Here is a 27,695-nt window from a genome sequence, read left to right as displayed (position 1 = left end):
CTACCACTGAGATATATCTGAACTATATTTAATTTTATTTATTGATTAATTTTTGAGGCAGAGTCTCACTATAAGGCTAAGATTGTCCTTGAACTTGCAATCTTCCTGTCTCAGCCTCCTAAGTGCTGGGATTACTTGTGTGACTCATCACTCCTTGAAAATTTTTTAACTAAATGCAACTTTATTTCATGAGGAAATCTTGATATATTTTGTAGGAAAGATTTAAATGTTAGTTCCATATGACTGCTTTGGTTACTTATAAATAGAAGCCAAATGGATTAATGATTATTTTGTTCATCATTTTTTCTTAGATCATTAATGACTGATTAAACCTAAGGCCATCCTTGCTTGTAGCTAGTCATTAATCTTTTCACAAGTATTGGAAAGCAATGAAACAATGTTAAGTTTTGACTGCATGTTAAAAGCCATAAAGAATGACTAATAGCCTGAAAACCCTATCTAGTTATATTTTCACTAATGAGAAATGCATTATTTAATTCCATTGTCCAATGGGAAGTAATATTAATTAGCCTTTTTGTCCTTTATAGTATACTGAATCAAAAGAAATCAATGGAATTCACGATGAAAGCAACACTTTTGAATCAAAAGGTAACACCATTATTTCTTATGTTTGCATATAGGAAAAGTCCTAGCTATCAAGTTCAGCCATAACAATGAATGTCTGGTTGGGTGCCAGTGGCTCACGCCTATAATCCTAGCTACTCAGGAGGCTGAGATCTGAGGTTCATGGTTTGAAGCCAGCCTGATCAGGCAAGTTTTATCTCTAACAAATTATTCAGAAAAAGCCAGACATGGTGCTGTGGCTCAAGTGATAGAGCACTAACCTTGAGCAAAAGAGGCTTAGGGATACCACCCAGGCTCTGAGTTCAAGTCCCAGGCCTGGCAAAAAAGAAAAAGGAAAAAAAATAATGTGAATGAAAGAGAAAAGCAGACCTCTTCAAGTTGAACTACAAGGTTAGCTAGCATAAAGATCCGATGTCCACTGAGGGCATTCAGTTCTAGCGTTGTTCAACATTCAGGAAATGCAAACAAAATATTGACAGGACCTTCCTGAGTTCTGGGGGCCCCTGAGCTTAAGCCAAGTAAGAACAGGTTTTCCCAAGTCTGGCAGCTTTCTGACTGTGGGATGCTGGTAAAGAGAATCTTTGTTAAATGCAAAACGATGAATGAAATCTCCCTTCCCCACTTATTGTTATGAAAGGGACAAGTGTCAGGCAGCTAATCTTCATAGAGAAATGCCTGTGGCAATGGCAGTTGTTCATTCATACTCATTTGAAATGAGAAAGAAGGCAAAGTAGCTAGGAAAATATTGGAGTTCTTTTTCCTCACTCTCCTTCTTCTGCTAACCTAGTGGTAATTTACCTCCTGCATACTGGGTACTGTTTCTTGAACATAGAAACTAAATAAGAAGGAACTGTCTAGTTCACATAAGCGGGAACAAAACCCAAAGGAGATTTTTTTTTTCATCATGAAACTGGGCTTCTTAAAGCATGGCTGGGCTTTAGTGACATTGAAACCAAGCGTGCCTGTTTAGAATACATATGTCAATGACATTCTAGGTCCATAAGCTTCCTTTTTCTTCCTGATTATTTGTCCCTGTGTTTCATTTTGACAGTATTAAGTGATGATATTTAATGTTTTTCAGTTGTCTTCTTTATCAAAAGAATTTTTTAAACATTGCTTTTTTTTTATGATACTAAGTCGGTGACAGTTTAGGTCCTGTCTTGCTAGTGGGTCAGGTAGAAGAAACCCAAGTCTTTAATGATATAGAGATGCTCAAAGCCCTGTCATTTGAAGGTTTTGTTTAAATAGCTAATTACCCACTGATATCCACTGATAATCACATTTACATCTTACGTTATAGTCTTGTTTATAGTTAGATGTTTCCTTTCTCTTTCTGAACTGTTTACTTAAGTTAGTAACTATGCAGTCTTGAAAACTATTATAGTTTAAGATATTATATTTTATATAATTTATATTATAGTTTAAAATATTATAGTTTAAAAAATCTTAATTTTAGTATTTTTTGTATTTATCATCTTACTGATTTTATCATCTTCTTCTTCCCCAGTAGTTTTGAGTACCTATTCATCAATATTGTGAAAACTTCAAAAGAGATTATTTTGGATTGATTTACCTAAGTTAAAAATAAAAAGGGTTTATTTTCTTTTCTCTAAAACTCTTGCATGGATGTTATGGCTTTCATAGCTATGAAAATTTAATGCTAGCTACTAAAATTTATTAATAAATGTATTTGTTTATTTTATTAATTCAAATGTAGGGTAGTCTACTAAGATAAATGTGTCTTATCTGTCAAAAATAACTTGTATCTTCTATGGCTATCAGTTTGGTCATTAAAAAAATAATACTGCTACAGTTTGGTGAGGTTTTTTTTTAAGTATCATTTAGTTTTTACCAGTGGTAAGAAATGAAAATCAATGTGACGTGGTATATTTACTTATTGTTTTTATTTTCCAATTAGCATCTGAACCTATTTCTTTGAAAAACTTAAAAAGGCGGTCACAATTTTTTGAACAAGGTAAACCACAATGCTAACCATTCATTGCCTTTCACGTTCTTGTTCTCTCTCTCCACTCTGCCTCGTGGTCTGTGGTTCTGGGCACTAAGCCTCTTCGATTTGACTGTCATTATGACCAAACAACGTAACCCATTTCCGTTCTTTCCCTAGGAGCGGCAGGCTTTTCTTACAGTTCATGGGTCTACCTCTGTGGTAATGGGTCTTTGTGTGTCCCTTGTATACCTCTAAAGATGTTTTCTCTTTTAACTTTGTGAAACAAACCAAAACACTGAGCTGCTGTTAAAAACACATGTCTTCCCACTGGGTAACAGTAAGAAATGAGGAAATTCATTTAAGCCTTACTGCTTCCTACACCTGGTATAATATTAGATTACACCAACATGCAGTTTTTCCAAAGTATTAAATTAAACCTAGTTTTGGTTGTAGAAGATGATTTTTAATAAAGAACAATTCTGCTGGGTACCAGTGGCCCATGCAATTTCTCCTTACTAACTAGGGAGGCCATTGGGAGGTTCACAGTTCCAGGTTGAACCTGGGCATAAATGTGAAATCCTTTCTCCACCAGTAGCTGGATGGACATGTTAGTGTGCACCTGTCATCCTAGCTGGGTGAGAAGCATAAATAGGTGGATCATGGTCCACGCTGGTCCAGGCATATACGTAAGATCCTATTTTTTTACAAAAAGGACTGGGAGCGTGGTTCAGGAGGCAGAGTGCCTGCTTAGCAAGCACAAGGTCCTGAGTTCATCTCCCCATAGCCATCAAAAAACAAAAACAAGAACAACAACAGTGGTGTTGGGCTGCTATGGCATGGTGGCTTTAGTGTGTCGAACTGACTGCTTTGTTGACTTTGAATTGCATTCAGAATCAATACATTTTGGCAAGTGATGATTTAAAAACTATCCATGTTGGTGTAGTTTGGCAGGGCTGCCCAGGAAGTATGCTGCATGCCACAGTGCCAACCCCTTCCTGTTTGTCCAGTGATCTGTCCCTTGAATGAGTGCTCTCTCTTTAACTCTAATGAAGAACTTAAAAGTAATACCTAACATTTTAGATGCAATGGTCAGAGTAGATGGCACTGGTTCTGTCTAAAATGTTACTGTTTCTTTTAAGATTAATGAACCATGTGTAAACATGCCTTGTAACATGATACTTACTGGGTTTGTGTCTTTGTGTTAACTGTCTAGGTAAGGTCTTTTTTTGACCGGCAATAGCAACAGTAGCCCTGCATGTCTATTTGTGTCTGTATCTGTAGTGTTTTTGATTCAAATTTTTCATTAAACTCTTGTTTTCCTATGGCTATTTAATTGAAATTGTATTATATTTCTAATGCAGATTGGCTCAAACAAAATAATTCCTTTTCTTTCTCTATTCTAATTTTCTTTTGGCTTTTCATCAATAAGCTGTTTTAGGGCAGAATATTTTTCTAAAGCTTAAAGCAATTTTCTTAAAATATATGTGAGTAATTTATTTGTGAGCTGTGGTTTTCAGGAAAAGTTAAAAACACTGCTGGTGTACTTTTGGAATGTAGCTTTAAAAGAAAATTACCAGAATATGCCCCCCCCCACACAATTTTGTAAGCCCCCTAAAGATAAAAGGAATCATGTGTGTAAGTTTATACATGGTTCTTGAATAGGAAAGGTGAAATGTTCTTGAAAACATTTGCTGTAGTGGCATATTTATTTAAAGTAGCTCAATAGCGAGAGAACCTGAAAAATATGATGGGGACTTGTTGCATTGTGGTTGAATAAACAACTAGATTTGATAGATAATGTAAAATTTGAGCTTTTTTGCCAAATAGAAGATACCTAATTTGGTGATAAAACCTTGAAACCTGTTTAGAAACATCCATTGATTGAGCTCTCGGATCTACAGTTTTGGGGACGCCATTGGCACCTGTGGTTTATCTTCTTATTATTCAATTTGAGTTTAGAAGATGGAGATAGTAGAACGGGAGGGAGAAAAGGCCTACGCATTGCTGTTTTAAAAAGTTGCTGTTAGCAGGTGCTAGTAATCCTAGCTACTCAGGAGGCTGAGATCTGGTGGTGGGTTAAAGCTAGCCTGGGCAAGAAAGTCTGTGAGACCCTTATCTCCAATTAACCACAAAAAAAAGAAAGCCAGAAGTAGAGCTGTAGCTCAAGTGGTAGAGTACTAGTCTTGAACAAAAAAAGCTAAGGGGTAGTGTACAGGCCCTGAGTTCAAGCCAAGCATTGTTGGCACGCTACACACACGCGCACGCACACGCACACACACACACATATACACACACCCCATGTTGATGGCATTAGCATAGAGAGAACTGGTGATAGAACTCTGAAAGAAATTATTTGGTAGAAATGGAAAGACTTACATTGTATTTTTCTAGACTTACATTGTATTTTTCTTCTCTCCTTGCTCATGTGCTGGAATATAGGAAGCTCTGATTCTGTGGTTCCCGATGTAAGTAGTATTCATTTGTCATTGGAAATAAATAAGAGAGGGGTTTGAAAAGACTAAATTACTACTCCAGAGTGTTGCTTTGCATTATTTTTTATTGCATAAAGGTGATCAAGTAGTACTTTTTTCAAGTTGAAAAAGACTGACTTTGAAAAAAGGATAGCTCTACTTCCCTGGTGCCCTGGCCGAGTTGAATCATTTATACACGAATAATTGAATGCTTTAGTAGATGATTTGGTGAAGTATGTTGATTTTTGTTTGTCTATCTTGTCTGATATCTGGTTAGCTTCCTGTTCCAAGCCTTAGTGCCCCAAGTCGCTGGGCATGGGATCAAGAGGAGGAGCGAAAGCGGCAGGAGAGATGGCAGAAAGAGCAAGACCGCCTGCTGCAGGTAGCACTGGCCGGCCAAGGGGCATGGGGAAATAGGCTTCATTTCATAGTTCTTTTCTGGACCATGTCAACAAGTAAATTTTTCTGGGTGCTACTGGCACATGCCTATAATCCTAGCTACTCAGGAGGCTGAGATCTGAGGACTGAAGTTTGAAGTCAGCCCAGGCAGGGAAGTTTTTAAGACTTTTATCTTTAATACCACTCAAGCTATCTTGAGCTATGGCTCAAGTGGTAGAATGCCCCAGCCTTGGGTAAAAAAAAAAAAATCTAAAGGACAGTGCCCATGCCCTGAGATCAAGCTCCAGTACTAGCACCAAAAAAAAAAGGAAGTTTTATTATTATTATTTTTTTGTGGCACTGGAGATTAGACTCAAGGCCTTGTCATTGTCTTTTGTGTTTGGTTTGATTTGAGGATAGAGTCGTGTTCTAATCTTGCCATGCCAGACATAGTTTGTGATCTTCCTATGTCTCCCCAGTAGCTAGCATTACAGATAAATGCCACCATACCAGTCAAATTCTGAAAAGCAAATCCAAACCATCCTCTTTTAATGAATTCCATGAGAATAAGGGGAGGCCACAGGTCAAAGTTGGCGTGTCTATCTTGCTTCCATTTTAGCTCAACATAAGCTCTTTTCCACTATAGGGACTAAAACCTGTTTGCTTAAGTGAAAGTTAAAGAGTGAGGGGAACTTGTAGATCCAGCAAAAGCTAATGTTGATTCATTAATCTGCCCTATTTTCTCATAGGAAAAATACCAACGTGAGCAGGAGAAACTGAGGGAAGAGTGGCAAAGGGCTAAACAGGAAGCCGAAAGAGAGAACTCTAAGTATTTGGATGAGGTAGTATTGAAATGTGTCTTTCCAGCTCTCTTCTTGATCTTTTTTGTTTGACAAAACAAGCCAAGAAACAAGACACCTCATTTCCCTCTCGTTTGAACCACATATTTATCTCTGTTGCTTTTTGGAAACTAGTATGACTTCTGGTTGTATTTGCATTTTTCTTTTGATCTCTTAGCTTTCCTCCTAAGTTTTCTATTATTCATCAAGTAATAGTATCAATAGAATGTTAGTTAGTCTTCCTTTCTTCTAATGTCACTCAGATGGTTTTTATAAAAGTTATTGAATTATCTCTGTTTTATGGAGGAGGGTATTTCATTGTTATATATCCTTACATGTTAATGCTATATTCCAATCAATTTCACTCCCTGTGTCCTTTCCTCTAAGAAACAATATCTGCAACAGATTTCCTGTTCCATGTTCATAGTTGGAAATAATCTCCTTTTTTCCTCTTTTTTGGCGGTCATGGGGCTTGAACTCTGGGCTTGGGTGTTGTCCTTGTTCTCTTCAACTCCAAGACGAGTGCTCTACCACTTGACCCACAGCACTACTTCTGGTTTTCTAGTGGTTTATTGGAGATAAGAGTCTCCTGGACTTTCCTGCCCGGGCTGGCTTTGAACTGTGATCCTCAGATCTCAGCTTCCTGAGTAGCTATGATTACAGGCGTGAGCCACTGGCACCTGGCTCTGGAAATAATCTATTTTGACAACATTTCCTATTCTTTATTGTCCTCTCAGCACCACCCCCTACTAGTACATTGTATAGCTTTTTAAGTGATGAACTTTACTTGATTAGAAGTCTGGGATATGCTCAGCTCATCTGAAACCAAATCTGTCTGCATATGACTGTAGCAGCTGAGATGGATTTCTCTTCTCTTGGCCACACAGGAGCTGATGGTCCTGAACTCAAACAACATTTCTCTGACCACACGACAGCCTACTCTTTCCAGCTGGGAAGCCACATGGAGTGAAGGCTCTAAGTCCTCCGACAGGGAAGGAAGCCGAGCAGGAGAGCCGGAGAGGAGCCATCAGGAAGAGGAAGTGGTTCATGAGGAGCCAAGACAGAAGCTTCAGGACCAACTGATTCTGGAGCAAGAGAGGAAACTGAAGGAGCAGCAACAGATGCAGGAAGAGCAGGAGGAGGCCATCGAGGCACAGAAACACCAGGCAGAGAGAGAGAGGGAGACTTCAGTCAAAATATACCAGTACAGGAGGTCTGTACCATAGCCCAGGACTACCAGGGGGATGCAGGCCTGGCCTCACACTTTCTAGAACATCTGATTTTAAATAAGTACCTCTCACTTCCCTACCCTTTCTGTCTATGTGCTGTAAACCTGTGTTGTATTAATGCCTGCATTTGTTTGTCAGTTGGCCTTCCTGCCCCCAGTAAAATACAGGTGCTACAAGGGCAGCAAGTTTGTTTTTGTTCTGTAGTGTCACTCTAGAACATTCCTGGAACATAGAATATCCAACCTATTTTGTGGAGCAAGTGACTGAGTGAATGAATGTATGAATATTGAGTGTTGGCATTAGTAGTAGTTTTCTGCAAAGGCTATTTGCATGAAAAGGTTAGAATAACAATATTTGATACCCTGTCTTATAGTCAGGGGAAATATCAAAGTTTATTATTTTGTCTATATTTCCTCCATCTTTTAGACCTATTGATTCCTATGACATACCGAAGAGAGAAGAAGAATCTTCAGGTTTGCTTCCTAGTGACAGGTATGTAAAACATTTCCTTTTATTTGGTTGATGCCGACTTCAGATGAATGCTCCAGAGTGTGCCTAGATGATTTTCATTTAGCCATTTGTCTTTGGTAGGGTACAAATAGAACTTGTGGGTTGATCTTTGTATCAGTTAGCTTTTGCAGTGTAACAAATAACCCTGTATTTTTGGTCATGATTTTGTAGATCATTTTGTGTGTTCAGTTTGCCTAGACAGTTATTTTAGTTTCCTAGGTTCACTACAAGTTATCTAAGTTTGTCTAGTGTATATGCTGCCAGCTAACTAAGTAGAGTTGGTAGTTTAGCAGCTTTGGCAATGAAAGCAAGTGGGTTGGCAGTCTCAGCACTCAGCACATCATTGTGGTCTTAATGGGTGGTTGGTCAGGGAAAAAATTAAAGAGGATCACAGAGAAGAGTTAAGTGACTAGCAGAGAGGTGAAAAGCCATAGATCTTAAGGGAGGAAGAACATTACAAAGTCATTGAACACTCGGGGAAAATGGTGTCCATATGGTATAATTCACTGTAACCTTTACTTAAAAATACTGACCAAGATGCAGTGTATTTATAAACTGACATTTGAATTGTAATCCCTTTGTACAACTACTTAGGGATAAGTAAACATTTAAATGAAGTATATAGTCTTTACATTTTTATTTTTCCTTTTCTAAATTTTTTTTGAGAGTATGTTGCCATGTTAGTCTGGAATGGACTAGGTACATCAGGCTGGCCTGGGGTACTTCGTGCCTCAGCTTCCTGAGTGCTGGGGTTACAGCCTGTCATAATCCCAGGCTATTTGAAAAACTGCTAGCAGTTGTTTAAACTGACTGTTACAAAGGATTAGCCAAGCACATCTTCAGTGAGAATTATAGAACTGCTGGTCAGAATGAAGATAGGCTTTCACTCACCTGCAAAGTAATATGCTTAAACATTTTTTCCCCGAAATCCTTAAGTTTTCATGTTTTAAGGTAATTTTTAAAATATTTTGTTATTTTGAAATCATCAAAGTTAGTCTATAAATATGCAGTGTGGAACTGTTAGCTTGTCCTTGCAGGGCTGAAATTCCTTCTTTAGAGGGGGCTTGTTTGGGTATGAGATACCAGGAAAGACAAAACTAGGCAATCAGGCTGTCACTGGAAAGGACTCAGAGTGGGAAAAGGAAGGAATAAATAGCTAGAGAAACATCTAGTGATAAGTGACTGTTTGCAGTGAATCCCTCTGAGTAACTATGGATCACTAAAATGTGTAAAGCTATGCTGTGCTTTTTAAAACTTTATGTAACTGATTACCTTGGAGCTAGATAATTAAAATGCAGGGAAAAGAATTTTAAGGAATCTTGGAAAATGCAAAACACCTCCAGGCAGTGCTGGTGAAGAATGCCTGAGAGGAATTGAGGAGTAATGTCTGTACATAGTTATGCCTGTAGTGTACCATAGCATGAATGAAGCCGTAGGGTCAATCCTCAGTACTGAAAAAACTAATAATGCATAGTGTATACTATTATACAAAGTGCACATGAATATAATGTGATATACACATGAGTATATAATAGCATGGCACACCTGGAAAACAGCTACATTTGTGAATCATATACTTATATCTACCAAAACAAAACACTTATTTTCAAATTTTTGGCCTTAAACTCATGATCCTCCTGTCTCTGCCTCCTAAGAAGTTGGGATTATGGGCATGTACCACTATACCCAATGTCACTAAGTTCAGTATTCCTAATAGAGTGAGAATGAGATTAGCAAGTGTTGATTTATATACCTAAATATTTGGTGCCTTCCAAAGTTGCCGGTGCAGTGTGCTTTAAATGCTAGGGTCCTGTTTGAAATGCTAGGCTAGTATTTCATGAAATGTGAATCTAGAATGATCAATAGTATTGTAGTGCCCCATACGTGGACATCTTGATTCCGGGGCAGGGTGGAGGAGGCAGGGCAGTCTGACTCTGGGTGAACTGGTGGCAGATGCTTTGTAAACCTGGTAAGATAAAGATCTGGAGTGGAGTGAGTTTTATCAGTAATCATTGTTTTAGCTGTTACAGAAGCTGGAGAAGTATGGTTACACATGAACATCTATTTCTATCATCTCACTCTTTGTTTTCTGCTAGTTGGCACAATATGAAAAATTCCTTGGTTTAAAAATAGAGTTCTCTGATGGAAATTGTGACAATTTATCAAGATACATTTACTCATTAATTGACATGTAGAATTGAAATCCTTTTTTTAACGATGATTTAAAGATAATAATAAACAAGGTATTGAAGAGAAAAAATATAGTACTTCTCAACAGACATAGGAAATACATTATCTGCTTAAATAGCATCTTTTATTTTGGTATTTTTTACTTTATAAATATGAAAAAGATGTTCTTATTAATGAGATATACATAATATATTATATTCTATGTTTTAGGAGTAAATCCCGATCAACTACTGAACTAGATGATTACTCTACAAACAAAAATGGTAACTGTGATTTTTTTCTCTCAAATTTCCTCAGTCACAATTGCTTGTTAGTGCTTTCACATGCTATGATGTTTTTTAAGGCAAGATATCACAGGATCATTAAAATAAAAATAAAATATTTACTATATTTAGTGTCTCAAAAATAACAACCATGGTGTTTATTTTGGCTTTATGATGGGAAGAGATTGGGAGGTTAACGTGGTTTAAGTAACTAATGCAGTGTGTGGGAGTTCTACAGAAAGCTGCTGAAAAAATGGGTCAGAAAATATTTTGCAGTATATCAGGGGACTTAACATTTATATGCAAATTTGAAGTTCTATATTTAAGCATAGCAAAATGTCATACATGGAAAGTGATGATGATTTCACTAACTTTGTGAAAATAATTTGGAACCTGGAATTATTAGTATGAAGTATGCATCTGATAAACGAGCACAACCGAACTTCTATAACTAAGGAAAAGCAAGCAGCATTTTGGGCAGGGTTTGTACAAGTAGATGCTGGGCAGTTCACAAAGTGGTGAAGGTCCCAGAAAGGATTGAAGTGGACAGACCTCCTCCCCTCCCTGCCCCATTCTAGCCCATCACTGATGTGTGGGGAAATATAAGATCTGATTGCCACCTATGTCTAGCATACAAAAGACATTAATTACAACAACATTAAAACCCACATGTTTCCATTGTCTTTCACTTGCTAAGAAGGAAAACTGAATGTTTCCATTGTCTTTCACTTGCTAAGAAGGAAAACTGAGCAAAACGTATCTGTTAGCTGGAACTGAGTGGTACTTAGTTGGTGACTTCTGGTTGAAATGAAGCTTATAAAATTTATAATTTCCATTAGTATTTTGGGGCCTGTCTTTGCTCCTTGCCTTGAATAAGTAGGATCTGCCATTATTTTGGCTTAAGTAGCAGTATTTTTCCCCCCAGTTCTTCAAGAACTTAGTGAAATGCTTAACTATGACCAATTATCCTCTCTCTAAAGTCTCAACTTATCAAATACTTTCTGATAAGGTTCTTCTGGTCTTTGGGCCTTTCCCTGATTGGATTTTCCATCTTTTCACCCTGAATTGACCCTAGCCATCATTAAAATTCTAGTATAAGTACTTCAGTCTTCCATGAAGTACTTCTAAGTTGTGGTGATTATATTCTGCTTTGAGGAAAACACGTGGCCTGCTAGTGCAATGACTATGATTGTCTGGAAGCAGCTGGCTCATAATTCTGCTTTGTATCTAGTCTTGTTATTTTTATTTTTGGTATGTTTTCTCTCCTTTACTAACCAATTGTAAGATCCTGAATTGCAGCCAACAGAAATCATTAAATACTTGATGGAATAACATAGTTATGGCATTGATAAAACTGTCCTACATGTGAAAGAGTATAAATGCTAATTGCTGATTGGAAGAGAACTAAAGCACAAACAACAGACTTTGAAAGAATGACAATAGCAGTGAATCTATAGAAAGAGAGAATTTCCTTCTACAAAGATTGGCATGATATTTGAAAGTTGTGGATATTTAACCTAAATTAGAAATTATTATAGAATTAGAAATTATATTAGAAATTATTATATAATAATTAGAAATTATTATATAATAATTAATATTATAACCTAAATCCGTTTTATGTTATAAATATGCTCTTATTCCTACAGACATTAGTGGTGACCTTTTTTTAATGACTTATGCCAAGAAAACTTGGGCCATGTTATCCAGGCATAAATCCAGTTGTATCTTCTCTCTCTCTTCAAGGTTTTTTTTTTTTTTTGTCAGTCGTGGGGCTTGAACTCTGGGCCTGGGCGCTGTCCCTCAGCTCTTCAGCTCAAGGCGAGCGCTCTACCACTTGAGCTACAGCGCCACTTCCGGTTTTCTGGTGGTTTATTGGAGATAGGAGTCTCACAGTCTCTCCTGCCCGGGCTGGCTTTGAACCGCGATCCTCAGATCTCAGCCTCCTGAGTAGCTAGGATTACAGGCGTGAGCCACCAGCGCCCGGCTCTCTTCAAGGTTTTTTGTTTGTGGTTTTTTGTTTTTGTTTTTTTGGTCATAGGGCTCAAATTCAGGGCCTGAGCACTGTCCCTGATCTGTTGCTTAAGGCTGGTGTTCTACCACTAGACAGAGTGCCACTTCTGGTTCTTGGGTGGTTAATTGGAAATACGTGTCTCACAGACTTTCCTGCCCAGGTTGGCTTTGAACCATGATTCTTGGATCTCAGCATCCTGAGCAGCTAGGATTACAGGCATGAGTTACCAGCGCCCAGCAGTTAGTTGTCACAACAAGCATTCTATTTTATATGCTTAACTGAATTTAGGAAGGAAGGAAAAAGTAGAGGACAAGACAACATTTTCTAGATGAGTGCTTTGTAACTGAGCATTGTAGGAGGTGTACTTGTTCTTTACCTTCGTAGGCAGCCTCTGTGTTCTTCCCCCAATGCGTTCTCCAACATGCTTCAGCTGTGAGACCAGAACTTGCAGAAATAGGAAGCGGATAGTTACTTTTTGTTCTCATACAGCCGCCTCACTGGAAATGGAAAACGGTAGCACCTGTGCACAATGTCTCACATGAACTATCTTGGGAAGTTTATCCACTACCTTATTTTCTGTATTATTCCTGAAGCTTTTGCTATTGCTTTTCATTTAGGAAGCAGCAAATATTTAGACCAAATTGGGAGCGTTAGCTTTTCACAGAGGAGCTCCAAGAAGGATCCAGTCCCCTCAGGGGCAGAGCGGGAGAGACAGCAAATCCTCCAGGAAATGAGGAAGAGAACTTCCCTCCACGATGACAACAGCTGGATCCGGCAGCGCAGTGCCAGTGTGAATAAAGAGCCGATTTGTCTGCCTGGGATGATGAGAAGGTACGAGCCTACAGAAGTTACTCTCTCTCTCTCTCTCTCTCTCTCTCTGATGGCCATTCACACAGGAGAAAGATCCTCTTTTGCTTTTCAGCTTACTTAAGACTGAGGGGAGAGAGGGAAGTAGGAAAAAGTGATTGAGTGCGATTGAGTATATGTCAAGCACAAGCCAGGTAGAGATCTCTCTCACAATTTAGAATTACCTTTGGTAGATCAGTATTAATCCTAGTATCCAGTTTTTGAGAGATTCTTCTAAAAGTTGTATTTAAGGCAGTGTTGAGCTCAATCCAGTGTATTCAATTTCAGGGAAATGGACCTCAAACAGTTGTTGAGATTTAGGGTTCAGGGTAGCAAATGAACGAGCACCTCTCAAGATTCATGTGGGAGCCAGAACAACTTTGATTTGAGAGTTAAGGCCACTCTCACTGGTTCCTCCTAAGGACAAGTTAACTTCTGGGAGGTTAAAAATATCTTGTCTGAACTGGGGGTTAGTGGCTCACACCTGTCATTCTAGCTATTTAGGAGGTTGAAATCTGAGGATTGAGGTTCAAAGACAACCTAGGTAGAAATCTTGGTGGAACTCTTATCTCCAATAAGTCATCAAAAAGCTGAAAGTGGAGCAAATGGTAGAGCACCTGCCTTGAATAAAAAAGTCAAAGGCTGAGGTCCTGAGTTCAAGTCCCAGTACACACACACACACACACACACACACACACACACACACACACACACACACACACACACACACACACACAGGTATCTTATCTAGTGTTATAAAGATAAAGGTGAATACTTTAACAAAAATGTCTAGCTTAGTTCATCTCTTCAAATGCATAACATGTATTTTTTTGGATGAATTTTGAAAGGCATTAAGATTTATAGGTTTCTATTACTAAAAGATTTAAGGGCTATGTAAAAATGTTCTTATTTAAAAATATGGTTTTCTTTTCACCTTGGATGGTATTCTTTTATCAAAACACAGAAATAAAAATCACGGTTGCTTGAAATGGGAGATGTCTTAATACCATTGACGATGAAGAACAATTTGCTGGTTAAAGTAATTTTACACATAACTCAGCGTCATGACTGCCTGGGAAATGCTTAAAGGTGCATCTCCGAGGGAACACACCGATGTGTTGCATAGATTCCCAGTTGAATAGCTAGTTATTTTGGCCAATCCTGTGTGTGTTTCAGAGGCGAGTCTCTAGATAACCTGGACTCCCCCAGGTCCGGTTCTTGGAGACAGTCCCCGTGGCACAGTCAGCCCGCCGGTGTCTACGCCTCCTCCTCTGTTCAGGACTTCAGTCGCCCACCGCCTCAGCTGCTGTCCACATCAAACCGTGCCTACATGCGGACCCCTTCGTCCAGTGTGCCCCCTCCTTCAGCTGGCCAGGTGAAGACCACCATCACGAGCATGGTGACCTCACGGTCCCCCATCCCACGCAGCCATTCCCCCTCCACTTTGCAGTCGGGGGCTCAGCTTCGCAACAGGTGAGGCTCCTTTCTTTGGTTTGGTCCCAGGGGTGTTTTGTCAATGAGACGTTCTCTACATCTTGGCCAAGTCTTCCATGAAAAAAAAACCAGCCAAACAAACCCTCTGGAAAGTGTCATAGTCTATGGACAAGCTATCTCAATACTCTTCTGTGCTGCCCTAACAGTATCTGTGGACGTCAGGTAAAGCCATCAGAGCCCTTAAAGTTAGCTGCTTATTGCTGGGGTCTCCTTGCCAGTGCAGTGGGCAGGGTCTCAGCTGTAGGATATACCTGAATAGTTTTCCTTGTAGAATGACAAAACCATACAGCTCCTGAATGCTTTCCTCATTTCTGAGTAAAAGCAGTATTGTAAAATCTTTTGATTATTTTTATGACATTGTGATAGCAACTCTCATTTTAGGAACCAAGGATAGAAGAAAAGCCTCATCAGCAAGCTGTATTGTCAGGAAAGTGTTAACAAGCTGGATTTAAAAAACAAAACAATTGAGTAGGTCAGATTTCTTTTGGGGGATTTGGATTTGCCACAGTCATTGCTTGCAGAAGACCAATTGGTTTGCTGACATTGTCCAAGTTACATCAGCTGGATTCTGTAGGTCATGTCCATGTGGGGAGTGTATGGCTGTGTAGCCCCTTGCCTTGTTCAGTGGGGTCAAGCCTTAGGCTCAGTGTGAGTCAGGTTTTGAGATCCTCATGGCTTTTGTGCCTCACTTACTTGCAACAGAAATACTTCTCCATGGAGTTCTCCCAGAATGCTGCAACGTTCTTTTGGCTTATAATACTTTTTAGCACAAAGAAAATAACTTCAAAGTTGAAATAGATTGATGCTAGGATTGTTTGGCACCATGGAAGAGACTTAAGAAAACAGTTTTTACAACCCATGTTGTCTACTGAAGAATTTCAATTCAGAGAAAAGAGGAAAGGATTTAATGGTCAGTTTGTTGGGGGGAGGTGAAACCTGTGCAGTTTACTTACTGGGAGCTCCATGCTAAGAGAACCGAGGACAGAGACAGGCTGTGGGCTTTCTTCCCTGTTTACCTTAGCCTGAATGAAAGCAGAAATCCCCCTAAAAGGCAATTCTCTAGCAAAGCCCACTCTACTCTTTGCAGGACCACAATTAGAAAGCACTCGTATTTCTAACTAGATGGTTAAATGACTAGGAAAGAGAATGAGAACTAAAGCTGAGAAGACCCGTGGTAGAGGACTCCAGCGCCTGGCCAAGGAAGCCGGGATGGGGAGCCCTTCCCATGGGTAGCTTGCATGGCTGGAGTTGTGTGTTCTGGTGAGGTTAAGCGGCAAGTTTTAAAGGCTCAGAGATGGAAAGATATTGCTGAGATTATATGTGATCTAGTGGAGTACCAAGTGGACCATATTAACAGACGTTCCTTTAGGTGAGTTGGTGTCAAAGGTCAAGGGCTACCATGGCTTCATTCCAGGTTACTGCTTTGGCTGGTGAACCTTTTTTCCCCAAGAGATTATATAGACTCTCTCTTTCTCTCTCTCTCTCCTTCTCCCTCTCTCTCGCTCTCTGTCTCTCTCCCTCTCTCCCTCCCTCCCTTGCTCCCTCTTTATCTCTCCCCCTCTCCACCCCTCTCTCTCCCTCTGTCTCCCTCCCCTCTTTCCCCTCTTTCTCCTCTCTTCCTTCTCTCCCCTCTTTCCCCTCTCTCCTCTCTCTGTCCTCTCTCTCTCTCCTCCTCTCCCTCTTTTCTCTCCCTCTCTCTCTTTCTCTTTCTCCTCTCTCCCCTCTCTCCTCTCTCCCTCTTGCTTGAACTCTGGCCTGGGTGCTGTCCCTGAGCTTCTGTGGTTCAAGGCTAGTGCTCTGCCACTTGAGCCACAGCTCCACTTCCAGCTTTTGGTGAGTAATTTATTGGAGATGAGAGTTTCTTAGACTTTCTTACAGGGACTGGCTTGGAACCACCATCCTCAGATCTCAGCCTCCTGAGTAGCCACTGGCTCCCACCTGCAGGGGACTTTCCTAACTGATCCCTATTGTTAGTGACAGAATAAGCTCTTCAGTAGGAACCTTGCACTGCACAGTTAAAAGCCTCCGTTCCCTCCTCCCTGTTTCTGCATCTAGGTCAGTGAGTGGGAAGCGCACGTGCTCCTACTGTAATAACATTCTGGGCAAAGGAGCCGCCATGATCATCGAATCCCTGGGGCTTTGTTACCATTTACATTGCTTTAAGGTGAGACGGAGACAAAACGGCTTCTCAGGCCTGCAAAAGCTTTACCTGGGGAGTGCATGGCTGCTTTTGAGTTGCTCGCTGGGGTCACTAACAAGCTAGATGCTGCCGGTCTGTGCTGCGTTCCAGGGCTGCGCTCCAATCACACATTGCTTGCTACTCCGTGGTGCTTGTATCCTACACCTTGCTGTACAAAGGAACTCTGGAAGCACGATGCATTCGCCGACCCTAATCCATTAGCATTCTATACATAACAACAACAAAAAATGTACCCGTGTATAAATGTTTTCTCTAACATGACTGTCACAGGCATATTTGAAAGATAATTTGCCACTGTTACCAACAACACAGGGACAATGCAATTCTCACAGAATCAGAGCCTTAACTTCTAATACAGAGAATGTGTAAGGAAAACCTGTGGAAGTATTTTCATGATTGCACAGCGGATGTGTTACCTGACAGGTTTTGTACATAAGAAGGAACTCGGGTTGTAATTGCTTGTTTTGCGGTATCTGCCTCTAGAGGAGCGCCTATTTGATTTTCTTTCTTTTTTTTTTTTTTTAATATTTGAACTTGCAATTGGGTCAGAAGAAAGTCTCCCAGCTGAAGAAAGTCTCCCAGCTGTTGATTTTGAAGTCTTACAGAACACAGCTGGTTTAGGCTTGTCCACACTACTGCTGGCTTGTGCTGTCCTAGACAGGACAGAGTGAGTCAGAATAATGTTGGAGCCCAGGAAAGTGAAATGAGTACCTGCTGGGACCCTTGCCCAAGTTAGGGCCCCCCAAAATCTCCAGGATTGGCCCACCCCAGATAACAGAGGCAGAAACCCACGCTCTGTTCATTTCTAACAGCTCTTTTATGTGGAAACTTACCCTCCATTCCCCCTGCAGGGGGCAGAGGGTAGGAGAGAATCTAAATTTCTTTCAGCCCATCAGTAAATTAGTTCACCTCCCCCGCACCCCTAAGTATATTTAGGAATGATCATCTTGGCTCTTGAAATTGGCTTGATGAGTTCTTTAATGTCTTACCTGTCTGGCTTGATTTTTATCTACTAATCATCTAATCATTCCTTGGCCTCTCTGTTTTGTTTTCTCCCTTTGTTGAGCTTAGATGTGGCATTCTGCTTTTTTCTTGTCCTTTGTTTCTTTTTTAAATCCTTTCTGAGGGTGCCTGGAACTTGCTGGAGCAGACTAATTGTGAGCGATCTTTTTTTTGTTGTTGTTGCCGTAGTGCGTGTCCTGCGAGTGTGATCTCGGAGGCTCATCGTCAGGAGCCGAAGTCAGAATCAGAAACCACCAATTGTACTGCAACGACTGCTATCTCAGATTCAAATGTAAGAGAGCAAATCAAAGAGAAAATTTCTTGCCTTTTGAGGAGACCACGGGTTCCCTTGCCTTTCCCTGAGCCGGTAGCCCCCTCTCCCTCCAATTCACTGCAATAGGATTCTGGGTTGTGGAAATCTTAAGTCTGTTCCTCTCAGAGAAAGTGTGTAATGGACGGTCCCTACTCAGGGTTACAGCCAGACAGTGGGGAGAGGGGGGAAAGGTGGGGGAGAGGAACTGGGGAGGGAGGTGTACCCCCAAATCAGGGCAATGCCTTTTTTTTTGTTTGTGAAAACAAAGACTTAAGAATGCAGTCAACCCAAACGACAGTACAAATGAATCTTCCAGTAGGCTGTAATCAGCTGCTTGATTAACTACATCATCAGCTTATTTCTGTCATCTACAAATAAGGTTTGATTGTGTGACTTAGTCTGTGAGCAACTTTGAAAATGAGCATCTAACGTAGTTAAGAATGTCAGCATATGATTACTGCTAATGTATAATTGTATATCGATGCATACAATATATTTTTAAAACAACAGAGAGCCTTAATTCTGATTATGTAGTGTTTCAAATGTCAATGCTGGTACAGTGGAGTTTTTCAAAAACTTCAAGTGCTCAGCATGCACTCTTGTTATAAAGCACATATGTAGGATAGCATGATGAGATTGCATATCATTTCCAGCTACAGCAAGACAATGATTACTGCGGTATTGATTCTGAACCTTGATACTGGTAACGTGCTTCTTCCTTATTAGGGTGTTACAAGTGGTATCAGCAAAGCCATTTGCTTTTGAACGCAGAGGTATTTATGTGGCCCCTAATGTGAAGAGTGCTTTGGAAATGGAGCCCTGTTAACTCTCTCTCCTCTGTCAGTGGCATCTCAGTCTTCTCTCCCCAGCTGTCCAGTTCTTCCCTGGACTCTAATGCTGAGGCTGGAGAATGTCAAGGCTGGACAAGAACCACATGAGTCCTGTGGGGGGAGTATGTATGTGGGTATGTGTGTGTGTGTGTGTGTGTGTGTGTGTGTGTGTGTTTCTATTCTGAAGCCAAATAGAAATTGAATTGTGGACTCATTGCAAAGTTGTCCATGCCTTTCTCTCTTTTGGTGCACACAATAGAGAGTTGAGTGCAATTTCTTTCTAGATCAGCAGTCCATATATGTTATTTTCTTGTTCTTTTGTCTTTTTTTTTAAACAATAAAGAATTGGAGAGCCCGGAGGCTGTGATTATTTGCCTAGCTTTACCCTAGCTGAGTGACAGGTGACTCTTTCTGCCTCACTTGGCCACTCTGGAGTGATGACTGTGTGTTATCCCCTGCGCCGATGGTGACACCTTTCTGAATCTAAGCACTTCTCTCTCTTCTCTCCTTGTCTGATCAGCCGGACGGCCAACTGCCATGTGACGTAAGCCTCCATTCGAAAGCACTGTTGCAGATAGAAGAAGAGGTGGTTGCTGCTGATTTAGATCTATAAATATGTGTTGTATGTCCTTTTTCTCCCTCTTTTTTTTTTAAAAAAACAAACAACTTTTTTTTTTGGGCCTCATTAGATTATATAGGAACACCGTAGTCTTGGTAGATTCTGGATTTTTGATGCTTATTTATAAGAAGGTGATTATATGTGTGTGGAGAAAAGTGCAGTATTTACTTTTTAAATTCAGCACCCTAAAAAGCACAAGGGAAAAAGAATAAGAGCTGAAAAATAAACGTGTTTTTTTTTTTTCCGAGGCTGATAGTGATCTAGTTTGACTGGAGTGGTGTTTTGAAGAGGGTATTTTATTGTTTCATTTTTTTTTTAAAGGTTCTTGAACATTTTCTGAAATAGTTAATTTAAAGATGGAATGGCACTTGCTCTGTTTATTGTAATGTGTACTAAATGTGGAACTACTTGGAAATGTCATTGAAATCCACTCCTAAATTTGCTTTTTGTATTCTTTATGCCTGTGTAATATGATAGGAAAATAATTGAGTTTCTGAGACATTTAATTTACTCAATGGGGAGAGCTCTTTTTTTTTTCATACCAGAATTGTGGCTAGCAAATCTGAAAATAAAGCTGCTTATTTTCAATAATGAAAAAAATTGTGGTTTGTACACCAGAAGTATCTTCAGAAACTAGTGAGCTTTTTGTCCAGCTGCATTGTAAATAAACTTACTGAAGCATTTAATGAGTGGTTCTTTTGTGTGTGTAAATGTATGGGTGTATCTGTGTGTGTGTGTGTGTGTGAGAGAGAGAGAGAGAGAGACAGAGACAGAGAGAAAGAGAGAGAGAGAGTGAGCTTTCTACACCTTTTAATCACATATTATTTCCTGATTTCTTTAGCAGCTTTACCAAGACATTATTGATATCACCTATTTAGATTGTACAATTTGACAAATTTTTGTATGTGTATACCTGTGAAAATATGATCAAGTCTTAGTGATTTTGCTGAGAAATTTTTATTTATTTTATTTTTGGTTGTAATTTTTAGTATAATGCATTTGATGATATTTGATTGAATTGTTGGACCATTTTAATAGAATGTTTTATTGTGTTACCCCTGTGAAAATAGGTAGAGCAGAAGCAACAACACCAAAAACAGGTATTGTTTTAGAAATCTAGAGTAGAAATGAAGGAATATAAAATATGTGAAAGCAAGAGTATAAAGCTTCTCAACTCTTTTATAAAAATGTAAATGAAGTGAATAATTCTAGGAAATAGAAAAATGTATAGTTGAAAACTACTGAAGAAAATTTAAAATTTAGTTCCAATTTTTGTTGTTATTGTTGTCTGTAGGGCTTAAACTCGGTCTGGGCACTGTCCCTGAGCTCTTTTACTCAAGGCTAGTGTTCTACCAGCTCCACTTAACAGTTTTCTGATAGTTAAGGGGAAATAAGTGTCTCATAGACTTTCCTGAACAGGCTGACTTTGAACCATGATCCTAAGATCACAGCCTCCAGAGTAGCTGATAACTTACTCTTTATCTCCAATTTGAATTTATTGAGGGAAACTTGCTAGGTGCTCCATATGTCCTATAAGACATAATTCTCAGCCCCAAACTCCAAAGATATGAGCTGTGTTGAACTCATGACACATATAAATATTTATTCTGTATTCTTGGTTAACACTAGGCTATGAATATTTCCAAGTCTTTTACATGATTTTTACTTTTTTCTCTCCCTTTCCTCTTCTCGTGCATGTTGTGCAAGTCCTGCACTACTCAGCTACCCTCTTTGTTCTTGATTTCTCTTTGGCTCTCTCTGTCTCTGTCTCTGTCTCTGCCTCTCTCTTTCTCTCTGGCAATATTTGGGTTTTAACTCAGGCTTTTGTACTTGCAAGGCAGGCATGTTCTACTGCTTAGGCCATGACCCAGACTTTGCTTTTCCTTTTATTTTTTTTAATAGGTCTTAGATTTTTTTGACTGGGGCTGGCCTTGCACTGATTCTCCTTCTTGGGTAGCTAGGATTACAGACACATGCTACCTCATCCAGCTTATTTGTTGAGATGAGACTCTCTGCCTTGAAGACTGATACTCCTAATATCTGCCACCCCACCAAGTCTCTTCCATTCCCTCCCCTCCCCTCCCATCTCCTCCCCTTCCCTTCTCCTCTCCATTCTCTCCTTTCCCTTTCTCCATTTTCCCCTCTTTCCCCCTTTTCCCCTCTTTCCCCCCTTCCGCTTCCCCTTCCCTTTCCTCTGGTCCTGAACAGTGTCCCTGATCTTGTTTGCTTGATCCATAGCTCCATGTCTGGCTTTTTTGGTGGTTAATTGGGTGAAGAAAAGAGTCTCATGGACTTTCCTGCTCAGGCTGGCTTCAAACTGTGATCCTTAGATCTCAGCCTCCTAAAGAGCTAGGATTACGGGCTGGGAAGGTGGCTCAGTGGTAGAGTGCTTGCCTTGCATGCCTGAGGCCCTGGGTTCGATTCCTCAACACCACATAAGCAAAAAGAAAAAAGCCAGAAGTGGTGCTGTGGCTTAAGTGGTAGAGCACTAGCCTTGAGCTGAAGAGCTGAGGGACAGCGCCCAGGCCCAGAGTTCAGGCACCACAACCGGACCTCCCCCCCCTCCCAAAAAAAAAAAGAGCTAGGATTACAGGTGTGAACCACTGGCTTCTTGTTCTGTTTATTTTTAATGGCTGTATAGCACTCCATTGTTTGGCTGTACCAATATTTAGATGATACATTGTGTACATTTCAATTGTGTCTAATATCTTTATTTTTACATGTATATAAATATACTATGTATATAATTATGTATTTTAATGTAATTTGCATGGACTTCACTTCTCTGTTCACAGAGCAGCCATGTGGTGGAGTTGAATTAGGGGAGGATTGTGGGGGTGGGGTGGGGCGGGTCAGTGTTGCAGTTCTTTGGCTTTGTCTGTGAATAGGATAAGGAGACTTTGGAGGGGTTTGAGCAAAGAAGTGAGATAAACTGACTTCCGTGTTAAACAAGGACTAAAAAGCAAGCAGCCTGCTTAAACACACACACACACACACACACACACACACACACACACCATCTTGGAGTCACAAAACATCTTCAACAAGGCAGTATCAACAGCAGTAGCAGGGTTGGGAAGACCATAGTGTATATTGAAATAAAACCTGTCTGTATTTGATGATGTGAATGAGAGGAAAAGAAGAGTCCATGACAGTTCAGAAGTACTGCCATGGGGTGGAGTTGCTGGGGAAGGGTGTGAGCAGGACACCTTTGGGATGGGGAGATGTTTAAACATGGAAAGGTGTTTTCAATATCCACACAGCAATGTCCAGCAGTCAGCGGACTGTGCACATCTGGAATTCCTACGCTGGAGGACATCACCTGGCTTTTCATGATAACTGGAGGAGAGAAATGAGAAGAACCAAGTCCTGATGAGATACTCCTGCATTCAACATTAGAGATGGGGAAGAGTGTTGGCTGAGTCAGGAAAAAAACCAGAACTGGAGCTGCAGAACCCAAGTGCTGATCATGTTTCCAGGACAGAGAGCCCTTCAGGGACAGTGGATCCCCAGAGCTGCAGGGAAACAATGTGTGCTGAGAGTTGGGCGGGTCTGCAGTGCAGGCCACGTGCGTCTTTCGGGAAGGGTGTGTTTCCATGCTCTGGTCACTTGGTGGTCTTTCCTGAGCACAAACCCTGTCGATACTCCAGTCTCCCACTCAATGATCTCTCCATACTTGACTTCTTTTTTTTTCTAGCAGTAAGAACTGAAAGAACATGAAAAGCCAACTCCAGGCCACTTTCTGTCTCTATCTGTTCCCAGAATACAGTAGTGAGTGGAACTATATTCCTGGTGTGTCTCATGTCAAATCATCACACGTGTGGTCCTTCACAGCTTCCATAGTGCTTTTGTTCAGGGGAGGGATAGGAGTTGGATGTATTTTAGAATGTTGTTGAAGGAAAGCTACTGGGGTTGTGGGTACTCTGTCTGCCTCAAGAGGCAGAGCCAGATGGCCAGGCCGCTTCGCTCTCCTGCCTTCTGTTGCTCAGACTGCAATCTCATAGGCAAGAGGCTGGTTGTGGTCAGACTTTCATACTTCAAGATACAAATAAGCTTTGGCCTTTTCCAGGGTAGTTCCCAGTCCAACCATATGGCTGCTATGAATTCTCCCCAGATTCTAGCATCTGAGTGCTAGTTTTAATCTTGAGTGCAGCCGAGTATCAGTAGCTAACACAAGCTACTCAGGAGGCTGAGATCTGAGGATTGAGGTTTGAAGCCAGAGGGAGCAGATAAAATACAATAGATTCTTATCTCCAATTAAAAAAAATTCTAGAAGTGGAGGTATGGCTCAAGTGGTAGAGTACCAGCCTTGAGTGCAAGAAATTAAGGGAACAGTTCAAGCCTTAGCACCAGCATGAACTAGAAAACAACAAACAAAAAACATTAGCGCAAACAATTGCCATTATTTTAAATGGCTTCAAGCATACTTGTAGGAAAACAAGGAGAAGCTGTCAGAAATTCCTGTCTGCATGTGTTAGTAATGCATAAGCAAATTCTGTTATTAATTAATTTATTGCCAGTACTAGGGCTTGAACCCAGACCCTGGGTACTGTGTTTTAGCTTTTTTACTCAATGTTGGCCCTCTACCTCTTGAGCCACAGCTCTACTTTTGGCTTTTTGGTGGTTAATTGGAGATCAGCATTTCACAGACTTTCCTGCCAGGCTGATTTTTGCACTGTGATCCTCAGATCTCAGCCTACTGAGTAGCTAGGATTACAGGTATGAGCTACTGATGCCTGGTAAAGTTGTGGCTGTAGAATTTTGTAAATATGCCTGAAACTTACCTCTTTCTATTCTTGATTTAAAAGGCAGTATTGATTTAAAAGGCACCATCCTGAGATGATGATGGTTACCCCAGTTTACCTAGTTAAGAAAGAGCTTTCTGTGTCTGTGTGTAATGAACTGCAGTATGCTGGGCCAATCAGGAGCTCTTACTGGAGCTAAAGGAAAAAAAAATACCAATTTCGTTTTTGCTACACATCTCCCAGGCTTCCTGACTGACTTCCAGAGAGAAGCGCCCTCTGCCCTCCCGATAGCTTAAGCCTGTGGGTCACTGAAGCCTGTGTGAGGCCTGTGGACACAAAGCTCCAAAAGACAAGGTCAAATCGCAGTGAAGGTGGCAGGTGACAGATGAGTGACAACTGCTAACAGTTGACATTCCTTGTGTTCCCACCAGGGTCATTTTTCATCACTCTTCTCTGTGGGGAGAAGGAGGTGAGAAGAGTTAGCAGGAATAATTTCCTGTTCCAATATTGCTGAGATGACAAAAGCTTCTGTTGTGAAGGCCTGGTCAGGAAGGGAAGGCATGTGAAAATTAAATTTGGTTCAGGTTCAGAAATGGAATTTTAGTGTTTTGCTCGAGAGGTTCTCTATCACAGAGTGAAAACTATCCCTCTTCAAAAGGCAAAAGTGTTGGAATCTCAGTGAGTAGACAGGATAATAACTACTTCCTGATGCAAGAGTGGAGAGAGGTGCCTAATAAAGGATGTCAGGGTTGGGATTTTTACTTATTTTAGCACTTTAAAAAATCCTTCCTTGCAATGTGGAATAGCGATTAAAAGGCATGCTCATGCAAATCCCAGTTCATTCAAGCAAACATGGCATCAGACAGAAACTCATGCTTAAAAATCTATGCATGGGACTATAAAACAACTTCCCAATTCTTTTTCATAATGTCTGGATTCTGGGAATATGTATGCTAAGGTAATACAAGGCAACTCTTTCACATGAAGGAGGGAAGCCCTAGTCAGAAGGATTCTAGAGCAAAGTACAGAAGACTTTAGCTAAGAAAGAGGAGAGAGGGAGGAAAGGAGAGAAAGAACAAACATTGGAGTCATTTACACGAGGTGGGGGGGGGGAGAAGTAACTTCACAGCACACTTGATATTTAAATCCATTTTTTCAAAGGACCGAAGGAGCATGGGATACGATGGAGACCACAGGGCTGGGAAGGTGGTTCAGTGGTAGAGTGCTTGCCTCGCATGCATGAGGTCCTGGGTTTGATTTCTCAGCACCACATACACAGAAAAAAGCCAGAAGTGGCGCTGTGGATCAAGTGGCAGGTGCTAGCCTTGAGCTGAAGAACTGAGGGGCAGCGCTCAGGCCCCATGACTGATCCCCCCCAAAAAAATATGGAGACCACATCCTAGTGGTTCTTCCTACTTTCCCTGAAGAAGAATGAGCAGACCACAATTGATAGTTCGTATGATGATGTGTCCAGGAAGTGGTGGTGATTGTCTGACCAACCCATAAGCAGACGACAGAGAAGAGGAGCCAGTTCAGTGGTCAACAGCCCTCCTTCTGTAAAACTAGAAGAGGAGTTTTATTGTTTGCACTATAAATGAGAAATGATTCAAGGAGATCAGAATATGAATTGCCCTGGTTTGATAATTACAAATCATGTACATGTACCAAGCTCTCATGTATTGTGAGATTATCATACAGTAATTAAAAATGCTTTGTGAAACATTGCTTCAGAGTTCTTACAAAGACCAGATTAGAATGCCAAGAGATGAATGAGTGTGTGTGTGTGTGTGTGTGTGTTTGATTAGCATTCAGGCTGAACCTATGTAGAGATGTAGCAATGAAATATCCTCCTGTATGATTAATATTAGCTAATAAAAATAACTTGGAAATATACCATGCGATAACATGATTTTTGGAAGTACTTACTTTCCAATAGGGATTTGCCTAGCATCTTCAGTTAATTGTGCTGTGTTCAGAGAAAGTGTCCATGATCAGTTACTGTTATTTTTTGAGGATGCTTTGTTTCTTTGGGGATCATTTCACTCTGTAACCATTTTTTTCTTCCAGTATTGGGGCCTGAACTCATTATCTGGATGCTCTCCCTTAGCTTTTTTACTCAAGGCTGGCACTCTACCACTTGAGCCACAGCTCCACTTTCAGCTTTTTGCTGATTAGTTGGAGATAAGAATGTCTTATGGGCTTTCCTGCCTGGATGGGCTTTGAACCATGGTCCTCACATCTTAGCCTCCTAAATAGCTAGGGTTGATTACAGGCATGAGCCCACTAGTGCCTTTTATTCTGTAATTTTAAAGCATCTCTAATTTTAAAGATCCCATTTACTAATTATTTGAGTTTTCTTCAAGAGCCATGAAAGCCTCATGAGGGCAGGGGATTGTCTGTTACCTGTAGCCAGAATAATGGAGTGGTAGGTACACAGTAGATGGTGAATAAATGAAAAGTCTGACCCAGGGAATGGCACTGATAGGGCGATGTGTGGGAGATCACAGCTGATTGATGTGGTAAGAACCAAAGAGAAGTGAAAGAGTAACTCAGGCCCAAGCACTGATTTTGAGCAGAAAAGGTTTCAGGGTTGATACACTAATACAAGTATCCACAGATAAAAAAGGGGACTTAAATTGCAGAAGGCAGAAATGATCTCCATTGGTGTGTGCTTCATTTGCATACTCAAGTTGACATGAATTATCAAGTTTATTTTCTCACCTGACAGCTCAAGAAGGTTGATTCATCCAGCAGTTCCATAATGTCAAGAAAGTGTTATCATTCATCCTGGTTTGCTTAGACATTGACAATGTTGACTGCCTCCATGGTAGCAAGATGGCCAACGGGCTTCACACTCTTGCTCTTCTATATTAGAAAAAAAATGCTGATTCCTCATTACTCTCCTCATTGAGCATTCATGCTTTTACGTTGAATTTTAAGCATGTGAGAACTGAGGAGTGATATTATTTAACATGTTTAGGTGACCTGGTAAGTCTCTTATTCTGTTCGATACTTAGATCACAAAGATCCTCAAAGTGCTGTATGAGCAGTTGGTTTTTTTGTCAATACTGATTCTGCAGAGGATGATCATGATGCTTTGCTACAAAAATTAGGCTGGAGAGGAAATAGAACTTACTGAAAATTCCATAGGAAAGACCTCTTAGGATCAAGGAAACAATACAGTGTGTATATGTATTTGTGTATATATATATATATATA

At 40.4% G+C, this 27,695-nt stretch overlaps 1 protein-coding gene across 4 annotated transcripts in view; it reads left to right on the top strand.

Moving 5' to 3' along the window:
* The window catches only part of Lmo7 (LIM domain 7), a 65,102-nt gene extending 38,977 nt beyond the window's left edge, over positions 1-26,125 (top strand). For 2 of the 4 annotated variants that reach the window (XM_013010303.1, XM_013010298.1), the window contains 13 exons: positions 549-609; positions 2,504-2,560; positions 4,973-4,998; positions 5,282-5,386; positions 6,132-6,224; positions 7,109-7,434; positions 7,877-7,942; positions 10,361-10,413; positions 13,045-13,258; positions 14,450-14,746; positions 16,823-16,931; positions 18,159-18,261; positions 19,633-20,417. In XM_013010303.1, the coding sequence (XP_012865757.1) occupies positions 549-609; positions 2,504-2,560; positions 4,973-4,998; positions 5,282-5,386; positions 6,132-6,224; positions 7,109-7,434; positions 7,877-7,942; positions 10,361-10,413; positions 13,045-13,258; positions 14,450-14,746; positions 16,823-16,931; positions 18,159-18,261; positions 19,633-19,655 (1,533 nt within the window). In that variant the 3' untranslated portion in view covers positions 19,656-20,417. Of the gene's footprint in view, positions 1-548; positions 610-2,503; positions 2,561-4,972; positions 4,999-5,281; positions 5,387-6,131; positions 6,225-7,108; positions 7,435-7,876; positions 7,943-10,360; positions 10,414-13,044; positions 13,259-14,449; positions 14,747-16,822; positions 16,932-18,158; positions 18,262-18,935; positions 19,595-19,632; positions 20,418-25,903 lie in introns of those variants that run through there. The other 2 variants (XM_013010290.1, XM_013010282.1) reach the window with 2 other exon arrangements.
* The last annotated feature ends 1,570 nt before the right edge of the window (positions 26,126-27,695 follow it).

Source organism: Dipodomys ordii, unplaced genomic scaffold (assembly GCF_000151885.1).
Source record: "Dipodomys ordii isolate 6190 unplaced genomic scaffold, Dord_2.0 Scaffold1, whole genome shotgun sequence".
NCBI classification, from domain to species: domain Eukaryota; kingdom Metazoa; phylum Chordata; class Mammalia; order Rodentia; family Heteromyidae; genus Dipodomys; species Dipodomys ordii.
The sequence above is the reverse complement of the archived record's forward strand: the minus strand, read 5'-3'. Positions and strand labels throughout refer to the sequence as shown.